The sequence below is a fragment of the Hypomesus transpacificus genome, chromosome 12, assembly GCF_021917145.1.
Source record: "Hypomesus transpacificus isolate Combined female chromosome 12, fHypTra1, whole genome shotgun sequence".
Taxonomy (NCBI): Eukaryota; Metazoa; Chordata; class Actinopteri; order Osmeriformes; family Osmeridae; genus Hypomesus; species Hypomesus transpacificus.
This window is the reverse complement of record NC_061071.1, coordinates 931,169-942,722: the sequence shown is the minus strand read 5'-3', so window position 1 is coordinate 942,722 and position 11,554 is coordinate 931,169. Positions and strand designations below refer to the sequence as shown.

The 11,554-nt window shown below is 41.9% G+C and overlaps 1 protein-coding gene across 1 annotated transcript; it reads left to right on the top strand.

The window, feature by feature from the left end:
• Positions 1-766: 766 nt before the first annotated feature.
• On the top strand, positions 767-4,971 carry nsun3 (NOP2/Sun RNA methyltransferase 3). Its single transcript, XM_047031015.1, has 6 exons — positions 767-966; positions 1,053-1,156; positions 1,289-1,833; positions 2,105-2,259; positions 3,545-3,666; positions 3,853-4,971. The coding sequence occupies exons 1-6, from the start codon at positions 796-798 to the stop codon at positions 4,121-4,123; spliced, it is 1,368 nt and encodes a 455-aa protein (XP_046886971.1). The 5' UTR covers positions 767-795; the 3' UTR covers positions 4,124-4,971.
• Positions 4,972-11,554: the final 6,583 nt, after the last annotated feature.

Here is an 11,554-nt window from a genome sequence, read left to right as displayed (position 1 = left end):
AAGCTGTGCAGCAAATATTGTTTGGAGACACTAAGGGCTACAACCACCCATTTTCTTTGAGGAATATTACATTTAAAGAGACACGTCTTGTATGCCGAAAGGAATAGGATCATGCAGAAACTCTAACCTTTACTCCTTAATGCTGCAAAACTATGTAAATGGTAAATTTTGAGGTGTAAAAAATATGGAATATTTAAAGAATAATATTTTTATGCTTATTACTAAACCAGCAAACCCATCACAGTGGACTGTTTCTTATTCTTTTGCTGTAGAATATTTATATTTTATTTTACTGTATTACTTTCAGTAAATACATTCAATGTCAAATATTGTATCAGTTTTTACATCAATTCCAAGTTCTTAATTGAGACTACAAATACATGTAGTCTACCAATATCTCATTTTACTGTCTAGCCTTCGCTTCATAGTTACTTACAGCTGGCCGTCTCTGATTAAATTGAAAGTTTTCTTGCATTTGTATGGTTACATTTTATACCTTGTTTGAATTTTGTTATAAGAATAAAAGAAAACGTCAAGACGTGTGTCAATAATTTGTCCAGCACGTTTACTGTATAATGTACTGTTACATATTTTGGGGCATCCCTTGCTTAAAACATATATAATTCATATCGTGCTTATACCAAAAGACTGACATAGAAAAAAAAAATAGTGATGAAGCTTTATCATAAAAAACCGAATCTTAACAGCATTTGAATTAACGTCGGAAGCAGGAACTGAGTTCAAGCGGTAAAGGAAAATTGGAGCATATTTAAAGGACGGACCAGAAGACGTTTCATGGAATGTAGAATGCAAAGATTTTTTATTTCAAGAGAATTTTATGTTCATAAGGGGCTCTCCAAAGTATTTCGAACAACTGCATATCTACAAATAGTCTTATCTTGCAAATTTATCATCGGTTCGAATGCGAGACTGTCAAAAAAGCAGGCAACGGTCCCAGTCCAACCGGTAAGAGATAAACTGTGCGTGTTGTTACTGAGGATACCCAGGTTCAATGCAACGTTTTCAAGTCCAAAAATGTGATTTGATTAAAGGTTATTACAAAATCTGCAAAAAGGAGACAGGTCTGCCAGCTCATATTGGACCAGTTTGAACAACAGTACACCAAGGAACTGGGCCCATTATGGCTCTCTGCAAGGTAAAGTTTTTTTTCTTGAATTGTCATCATTAGCTTGAAATCAATAACAGCCAGATATGGTGTATGGTGTGTACGGCCTATGCAGTCATGGTACCTTTGTTAGTCCTGTTTCATGTATTACTCTCTCTATAGGGCTGTGTTGCTGAACCCTCAGTGCTGGCAGTACGGCGTCATGCTCAACCGATTTACTTCAGTGGCAGACATCACACGGATCCTCAAGTTGCAAGGCTTCACCAGCATACTACCCAGCTCAGTTATCTACACCCCGGACCCTGTTGATACCCACACACCACAACCAGACACCCATCCTTCATCGATACTCTCGACCAATCAGTCTCTTCCCTCTCAGAATTCGCCTGTCCCCATTCCAAAGCATAACTCAGAGCCCAGCTCTCACCACCAACCCCCCCCTATGCCTTGTGCGGACCCAGGCCCTCAGCCCTCTCCATCCCCCCATCCCCCTCCTGTCCCCTCCCTGCAGTGCCTGATCCACACCTCCCCAGTACGGTTTCCCTCCCAGAGTCACAGGCCGGGCCAGTTGAAGCAGTACTACCTTCTCAATGCAGCCTCCCTCCTCCCGGTGCTGGCTCTGGGGGTGAGGGATGGGGACAGAGTTCTGGATCTCTGCTCAGCCCCTGGAGGAAAAGCACTTGCCATCCTGCAGACTGCTAACCCAGGTTTTTTACAGTTTATTTGACCCACAATATCTATAAAAAATGGGTTTACACATTTTACCTTTTCTTTTTCTTTCGCCTATATTTAGTTTTAAGGCCTGTTTAGGTCTACAAGGCTCTAGGCTTGATTTAATTATACTCATCATAGTAGCAGTACAATACAGCCTAATACAGCAGTGGTAAGGCAACAATCAAATGGTACTTTGCTCTTGCTTTAGTTTTTGCCTTGTACTAATCTGCTGAGACTAAGTACTGCTTCCCTGTGTTGTTTCAGCTCTTTTGTGTTGTAATGAGGTGGATCCTAACAGGAGGGATTGGCTTCTTAAAACCCTGGAGTCCTTTCTTCCTCACTCGCTAAGCAACACAGTCACTGTCTGCAACCTAGATGGTCGCACATTTGGGGAAAGTCAGCCTGGAATGTATGACAAGGTGATGAACACAAACAAATCATACAAATCATATTTTGCTATAAAAAAAAAATAGAATCCTTTGCTAGATTCCACAACACGAACCCCATATTTAATCCCAAATCCTAATCTGTAGTTCATTCAGATAACCAGACAGGGGCGCTGTTGATCCTTAATCAAGGTAAAGATGTGGGATTTTAAAAAGTGCATGAAGACATCAAGTATTGTTTGACCTTGACATGCAGTCTTTCATATTGGTTTTGTCCAACCTTGTAGTCTACTTTTACATTAAGAAAAGGCTACCCTAAGGCCAGCCAATAGTATGGTTACTGACCCAGCCCATGTTCTACATGCTGAGCATGAGCCACTGCCCTCCGGGAGGAGATTCAGTGTCCTCTGTTGCAGATAAAATAGATTTAAAAATGTATTTGTCCCTGTGTCAATAAAGCATATATATATCTGTAGGTAAGAAAAGGAGGAAGCCAGGATGGACACAGGAGGATCTTTGTTTTTGTTAAAGGGATTGGTGCAGATCTCTGCTCTTAGTGACGTGTTTGTATTTTATGTTTGTGAAAATGTTCTTTTAAGAACCTTGCTGTATGTTTTTATTCACGTTTGAATGTGGAATGGTTGTCTTTTACAGCTGCAGCATGGGGTAAAAGCCCACACTTGGTTTGCTTTCCTGCGCCTAAATGATTCAAGCCATGAACCTAAGATTATTTTACTTAATTAACTATTTTTGCTCAGTTTACACAGAAGCCAGGAAACTTCCCCCCAAATGAATTTTTCCAATAAGCATGTGTGCTTTACATTTACATTAATTAATTTAACAGACGCTTTTATCAGATGCTTAAAATGCTAAAAGCTAACTGCCATTAGTTACAGCAGACAGGGCTGTGGTGTTAAGTGAGATAACTGCTGAGCAGTAGGGGGCTGTGTGTATCTGAGGAAACTGCTAAGAGGCTGTTAGTAAGTGAGCCAATGGATAATGAGACTAGCGGAAAAGCAGGAATAACCCCAACAAATCTCTTTCTAAAAGCAGATTAGAGAGAGAGGAAAATGGTAGCTAGAGTGAGATAAAGGAATCAAGGTGGGGAGGACAAAGAAAGGTGTAGGATTACTTTTTGTTGTCAGATTTCTCACCATTTCATCTCTCCAAGGGGGTCTGTGTCTCCCCCAATCCTCCACCATCACACGCTGTTCTCTCACTTTGTTCCTCTCTCGTTCTTGGTTAACACCCCTATAATGATTCTATACTATCTTTCTATCTTCATTCCTCCCTTTGTCTTTCCCTCCCCTCTCCCCAGGTGTTGGTCGACTCTCCGTGCTCTAATGACCGTAGTTGGCTGTTTTCCACCCTGAGCCAGCAGGGGGCGTCCAGGCTGAGAGAGAGGAGGAACCTACCCAGCCTTCAGAAAGCTCTGCTCAGGTAAATATCCAAATCAGATACCTTTTGATTTTCCCAAACCCTCTCCTTTCCCATTGTTCTGAGAGGACTGTATTTTCTGTAGCTAGGGGAGGACATGCTTTCACTTGTTTCCTCTTGATGGTTTATAGCAGAGGCGCAGCAGAAAAACAGCCCCACTGACTTCACTTCCTGCCCCTACCACTTTAGGTCAGCTCTTCAAGCAGTGCGTCCAGGGGGTGTGGTTGTGTACTCCACATGTACTCTGTCCCGTGCTGAGAATCAGGAAGTGGTGGAGGCCGTCCTATCGTCTGTTCCGGGGGCGGAAACTGATGATCTGGAGGAGGAGCTGGTACTCCCACTCTCAGACCACTTTACCTTTGCTCCGCCTGTTCACGCCCCCAGTGGTATTCTAGTAGTCCCTCATCCGGGCAAGACCTGGGGGCCCATGTTTGTGTCACGCATCAAGAGGACACACTGAACCTAAGTAGAAAATGGTGTCACCCAGCCAACACATCATACATGTTTATTCATGATGTACAACATGATGTACAATGATGGTAATTGTTCTATGCATCTGTGAAAGCATTTATTTATTATAAGGTTAAGACAATCTCCAAGGTTATTTTGGGGGAAATATTTGTCAATTAAAGAGTTGTGGAAAGCAACCATTATACAATTTGATGGGTTCGGGATGTCTAGAAAAGTCTGTGCCAGCACATCACACCTGAGGAAGGTAGAGCAGGTTTACCTGACCTGACCTGAACAAACAAAGCTAAAGCACTAAACAGGCAGACCGGTTCAAACTAAATTGTACATGAGTATACCAGACTACACTAAACAAAACTAAAGCAGGCAGACCAGTCTAGACCAGGCCATAAACACTGTAAAGGAAAATGAAGGGATGTTGATTTGTCAAGTCATGCACGACACCCTTTTTAATCACCGCCCAGTTCATTCACCCAGGAAATGAATAGTCATATTCAGACCTCTTGCAGGGGACGCTTTCACCAGTGTGAATCAAATGTGAAACCAGGTTTCTTCAAGTGATTGCAGTGCGAGTTAGATGACTGCTGGACTGGGAAATGGCCTTGGCAGCTTCGGCGCTCGCATCACAGTTGACATTTAGAACCTCCCTCTCATCTCTGCTGCTTAATAATGTCAAAACCTGTTACCAGCAATGCCTTCTGGGGGAGAAAGAGCTTTTTCTAGTCGTTGGGCAGTTTGTGGGCATTATACAATATGTCTACTGTGTCATGACCTCAGAAAGGCTAATTGATGTTGGTTTAGAACACCTCCACTGAACTACAGTCATGTCCAAAAACTGAGACCACGAGACATATGCTTTAATTTTGCATTTCACATGTAATAATAAACATTTTCATTGCTAATGATATCAGCTTAGCAGTTTAAGTGAAAAGTTGAAACTTTGTAAAATGTACATGAATTTCAGAATATCTTACGTTAGTATTTGGTAAGTCTCCCATCATTCTATCCCAGAATGATGTTCCGATTAGCTTTTTGTGACGTCACAGAAGGCTTGGCTTTCTCAATCTTCAGTCCTCCCATTAATTAAATGATCAAGGTGGTCTCAGACTTTTGAACCCTACTGAGTGCCATCCTCTCAGGCTATCCCTCCATATGATAAGAGAGTCAGATGGCTTTGCGGTTAGGGAATCGGACTAGTAACCTGAAGGTTGCCAGATTGATTCCCGGCCGTGGCTAAAAATGACGTTTTGTCCTTGGGCAAGGCACTTCACCCTACTTGCTTCGGGGGGAATGTCCCTGTACTTAGTGTAAGTCGCTCTGGATAAGAGTGTCTGCTAAATGTAAATATGATAGTCCTACTGAGTTTTAGTTTTACTGGCGAAAGTGGCAACTGCTCCAGCTTGCCCCCACATTAGCCAAATAGCACTGTAGTCAGATTTACATATAGAGGAGGAGAAGCAGGGACTTGATTTGAGATTTGGAGAGCGTCCATGTCCCACCCACAAACATGAGATTCTTCTGGATGTCACAGAACATCCCTAATGGCCTCATCCGTCAAACAGGCAGGTGAGCAACATTGTCGGAGAAAGGCACTTTGGATAACCCTGATGGCCCATTACAGGAGATGAGGGAGGAACAGGAGAGAAACGAGAGAAGAGAGGACTGCAGAAAAAAGAGAAAGCAGGAAACAAAGTAGACGAGTGAATAAGTATTTTTGGCTCTACTTTGCCTTGAGATTACTCTATCTAGCAGACAGTCTGTAGCCAATGTTATCTGTGTAAAAGGTATTATGGCTAGCATGACAGTACATGTACCTGTTACACAAGTGAAACTAAAAACACGATACCATTTAATTGCATAGCAATTCCTATGTCCCTGCAATGTTTTTTTCTATAGGCTTGGTATTGCTATGTAGTTATATGGTAGCATAATGTAACCTTAATGTAGGAGGACTCCCAGGACTGCCTTGGATAGAAAGTGTCGAGAAAATCCCACTGTCTTCAAATATGTCATATCCACAAGAGCTCTTGTAAGGTTACTGATGTGTGAACATGTGCATTCTATGAGTTAAAGAGGCTGTTGGTTCAGTGGAGAGCCCACGGTTATAAATGTAATTGCTGTCTAGAGAATGATGGCTTCAAATGGCATTGTGCCTGTGTCAAACACCCACACCAGTCAGACACTCGTACTCGCAGATTATTGGCTGTTATTCTGATATTGCTATTTTTATTGGCTGCCCTAGTTTACTTGCAATGCTCCGACTCCCTTTGCAACAAATATGTCAAACGTATCGCCGTGCTCGAACGAACGGACCACCGTTTTCGCACAAAGCAACTTTGAGAGGGATGCGGAAGGGGGTTGGAATGGGGGCTATGCTGAGGTCGTCCATGTTGTTGACCCCCGCGTGAACTCTGAGTCTTTCTCATTCCCAGATTACTGGGTGTCCTGGGGGTCTCCCCATTTCTCGCGCTCTGTCAAGCAGTAGCCCTCCGCCACTTCAAAGGGGGAGAATGTAGGCCTACTTTGCATAATCATGTGGAGAACTGCTTTTGCCAGAGAGGCGGGAATTAATTTGCAGCGCCTCCAGATGTAGTCATTAAAACGGCGCTGGCTAAGATGCCGGGCATGGAGATGGAGCCAAACAACGAAGACAGTGATTATAGTGGAAAGGGAGAGGAGAGATGAGGTGAAATAAATATTAGAAGAAGTAAGAAACAGCATTTAAAGGTATTTGAAAATAAGGAGGTGTGATTGATTATAAAACAACTCTTATTCCTAATCTATTTGAAAGCTCCGCTGATACGCTGCCAGGAAAGGTCAAGAGCATCTGTACTTCTATTGTCCTACCACTTAGCATGACAAGGTGCAATAGGTGTTAGTGCATACTGATTAATGAGGGGTTTTCTGACTCTTATCATGACACAGCTCTCCTGTGAGACTAAATACCTGAGTAGTGGAGGTAGAAAATTATTTTCTAAGTGGAAAAGGACAAATGATACACTGCAACACCTGGACTGGTGATAATTGGCTGCTGACATTCTTCCAAAGTGGTTGCACTCACAACTCCATCCATTCAAAGACACCCCCCCCCCCCCACACACACACACACACACAAATACAGTTTAAAATCATTTCAATGACTGTCTGTCGGCGGTGGTTTGAATTAGGAGCAGTCCATTGATCCCATTGTGCCAGACAAGAGCGATCAAGTACATATGAGTAAGATATGATAGATAAATGATTTCTGCTTGTTCTGTATTTCTACCACGGTTTGACACTCACCAGTGGCGTATCCACGAGGGGCCCCAGGGGGGCTCAGGCCCCCTCCTGTCCAGATTTCTGATTGCTTTCAATGACAAGAATTAAGCAATTGTTGGTAAAAAATATAATGTTTGCGTTAACTTTACTTGTACTGAAGTGGCAGCCTAACAAAAACTTTTTTGTTAGCAACTGTGTATTAGCAACTGTGTTGCTAATACTCTCCAACTATAGAACAACACTAAATCCTGATAAAGAGACAGAGGCTGGTTAGAAGGGGATCATCGATCAGACCTCCTTTCTCTGATCACTGTAAAGGTGACACAGCCCTCAGATAGTTTTCTCAGCAGGCTTGTGCACCCATCACTGTCAACATGGAGAGAGTGCCCGAGGGAAGGCCAACACACACTTTTCCAGTAAAAGGAAAACTGATTTAAAAATTCGACGCCACCAGAAAGGATTAAGAGTGGGGCAAGGATTGTGTGAGACGGACGCACAAGTGACCTACTGCCAACTTTGCAAAGTTTCCATGCCTCTCGTACAACCTTTCAACTGGAACTTTTATCATTTGTCAGTATTCTCTCTATGGCATGAAAGTTAATGGATTAACAGACAGACGAGCTGACAGGCAAATGGACAGACATGAGTGGACACGTCCCGAACAAGCAAAGACCGCCTCACCCCGCTTTCACAAACACGCCGTCTGTCTGTCTGTCTGTCCGTTTGTCTGACAGTGGAAGTAAATATAAGAGTCTGACAGTCAGCGAAATTGACACACCTTCAAAGACCGTTTGCTCAATCACTCACCAAAGGCGTCAGGAAGACAGAAATAATGATGAGATTCTCTTGCCTCACCTGATGGACTTGAAGGGTTTTGATTGGACCTTAGTCATCAATACCATATGTCCTGTGTAGCTGTCAAAAATATAGTAACATTTGTTTGAGATCATTTAATGGTACATGACATAACAGTTGATTCATTTTACAAATGGAAGATCATACAACAGTGCATATAGGAAGTATAGCACACAATTAAAGATCAGAAGTGCAAAGTTCAAACAAGACTTTGTCCAGTCGTGAATCCTAGTTATATCTGTGAAATATGGATGGTTCCATTTTCAATTATAACAACGAAGACTGGTTTCCTGTGTAGAATTGCTTTGACATTTTGTTGTTGTTGAAAACAGTATGTCTTGAAAGCAGACAAATCCCAGTTTGTTGTCTGTGTAGCTCTGGATCTGCTGTGGTCAGTGTGTTTCATGTTGCTCGGCCTGTCAGCTGATCCCTCTGTAACGACTCCTGTCTACCCCTCCATCTGACCGGGCCTAGACACTATCAGCTCATTCAGTCATTGAGTGGAAGGGCAGACAGGTTGTTGTGCTCTATACCACTTTTTAAAACATGGCGTAGTGTCAGACTCTCAGACTTCAAAGCTTGTTAAAAGTGAAAGTGACACATCGAAAGGAGGGATGAGTATAAATATTGAATGATTCGCCTACAGGGAAGAGAGGAAGAAGTAGGGGGAGGAGGGACGGGGGAGACAGAGAGACAGACTTCATAGTTACTTTATGTTTTCAAACTTGAGAGGGAGAAAAGTTTGAATTGCTTTCTTCTCTGGAGTCCGTTTCACATCTATATTTCTGTCGTGGGCTTGACATACTCTATCTTATATACATTAACCTATGTCATTATATCTCCATACCTCCATCATTCATCTCACTTATTACCCTTTGATAAAAATGGTTGTAGTGAAAATATAACAGATTAAACCTTTAGTTTTTCAGAACAACTACTGTGTATATTCTGTACAGACGCACTGGACTACAAGATAAGTATCTGTTTTAATACTCATATCACATCTTACTAGTATTATAGACAAGGTTGTATGGTATCAGTTTTAGATGCTTATTGATATTCATACCACTCTCCATACTACTGTGCAGTCCACAATGACAGCTGTGTAGGAAAGTGTTCTGGAGTGCTGTTATCTTTATGTTATTGATGCTAATGAGCACAATCTACTAATTAGTGTATTATAAAGACTGGGTTGTTGTCAAGTAGCCTTGTTGCAAGGGTGACATGTGGAAAACAAGAGAGGTCAAACAGAGTTCATTGTCATGGAGGATCAAAGGTTTTGGAGCTCTGAGACAGCATGTAGCCAATGATCTGTCTTCCCTCCCTCCCTCCCTCCCTCTCTCTCTCTCTCTCTCTCTCTCTCTCTCTCTCTCTCTCTCTCTCTCTCTCTCTCTCTCTCTCTTTCTCTCTCTCTCTCTCTCTGTCTCTCTCTCTCTCTCTCATTCTCTCTCTTTCTCTCTCTCACTCTCTCCCTCTGTCTCTCCTATTGATGCATGCCTGTGCTCACTTTATCTATCTGATTCGCACACTTTCTCTCTCCCCTATGTGACTTTGATCTTGGTCCCAGTGCAGAGGGGAGTGATACAGGCCTCCCGGCTGTTCTCTGTCTGTGAGCGTCTCCTCTCCAGCTCCATGTGCTGGGCCTAGCGCTGTGTGTCTGCCCACACCTCATATCCTCACACTGCACCTCTAATGGCATTACTACACACTAGATCTGTGTTGCAAGAATATGGCACACATGTAGGCATGTCAATCTTATTCCCTGAAAAAGATTTAGGAATGCCTTTTCAATTTGCTGAAACACCTTTTACTGCTCGCTTGCAAAATAACCTCTAAATAAAACTGACATAAAAATGTCAGTTTGATATGGGTATTAGCATGCATGTGAGAGACTGAATAAGGGAAGTAGAGAGACATCTTTGCTGTGTCTTTAGAGAGTTGATAGTTTGTCTAGAATTGATCGTTTGAGGTCTAGAATGTTGATATGAGTTCAGACATACAGTATGTAGAAGAAGAAGTTGGTGTGATGAATGTAATATCTAGCTAACCCCTTAATCACAAAGGCAATGTGTAACAAGCAGCCTTAGATGATCATTAGAAAGTCCTTAGTAATTTGTCATTGTTAAAAGGGGGTCATCAATGGACGGGAAATTACTCCTGTTTACACTGCAGTGATTATGGTTAGATAAGGCACAACAATTAAGACATTGTAATTTGGGTATAGTGAAATGCACCACACCTGTAAAACATTAATATAGGACAAATTGTGATGTTATAATGACAATTCTTGTTATTTTATTTTAGGGGCTCAAATATCCATAAATACTTGAAATACTTGGTAACACTGAAATAGTGATATATGATTTGTCTTTGATCTCAACGTTTACAGTGTTGAGAATTTAACTGTAAATTTGAAATGAGTGGATGAATTTAAGAATGTTTGGGAGATGTATTGAGGTGTTTTCGGTTCAAACGTGTATTACAAAATGATTGACAGCAGAAGAATGCAGCCAGCAACGTCATGCAGGTGAAACTTTAAACTCCAAATAAATGACCAAATTGCAGGGGCGGATCTAGAGATTTTCAGTCGGGGTGGCAATGGGGTGGCAGAAGGAAGTTGTTGGATGGCCCCCTGGAGGCGAATCAAAACCGAAAATAGGGGGGTACAGTACTCCCAATGGTAAATTATTAGGCTATAACATTGTAGTTCAAATTAAACAGTAACATTAATATTATTTATTGAAATGTTCTGTAATGTACAAATAATATTTTTCCATGGGAAGATTGAGGTTCATGTTGTTTAATTGTAACTTGCAACTAAATGCTCTTATGGTTCTTCACTTTGGGACTTATTTGTGTTTTCACAATGCATGCTTCATGTTTTTGCTACCCGCAATGTTTGGGGCTATCTCGTTGTTATAATCAGTGACCTATGCACTTTTGTAAAGATCTCTCTTGGAAGTCGCTTTGGATAAAAGCGATTGGGGTGGCAGTATTTTTTATTGGGGTGGCAGCCGCCACCCCTTGCCACCCCTTAGATCCGCCACTGACAAATGGGATATTCAAATATTTCATGCCAAACAAGGGTAACGAAAGAAATGAAAATAAATGAATATCCAGCTCTCCAGGGACCTGGGCTCCTAACCCAGTGTGACACAAACAGTTTGAACATCAAGAGCATTATTCAAATGAAGGCAATAGCCTGGAGATGGAAGGAAATCAGAATGATAAAAACTGCTGAAGTTGTAAAGAAATACCTTTCTCTCTGTCTCTCTTTCTCTCTCCTTGCCCTCTTTTGAATAGTGTCTTT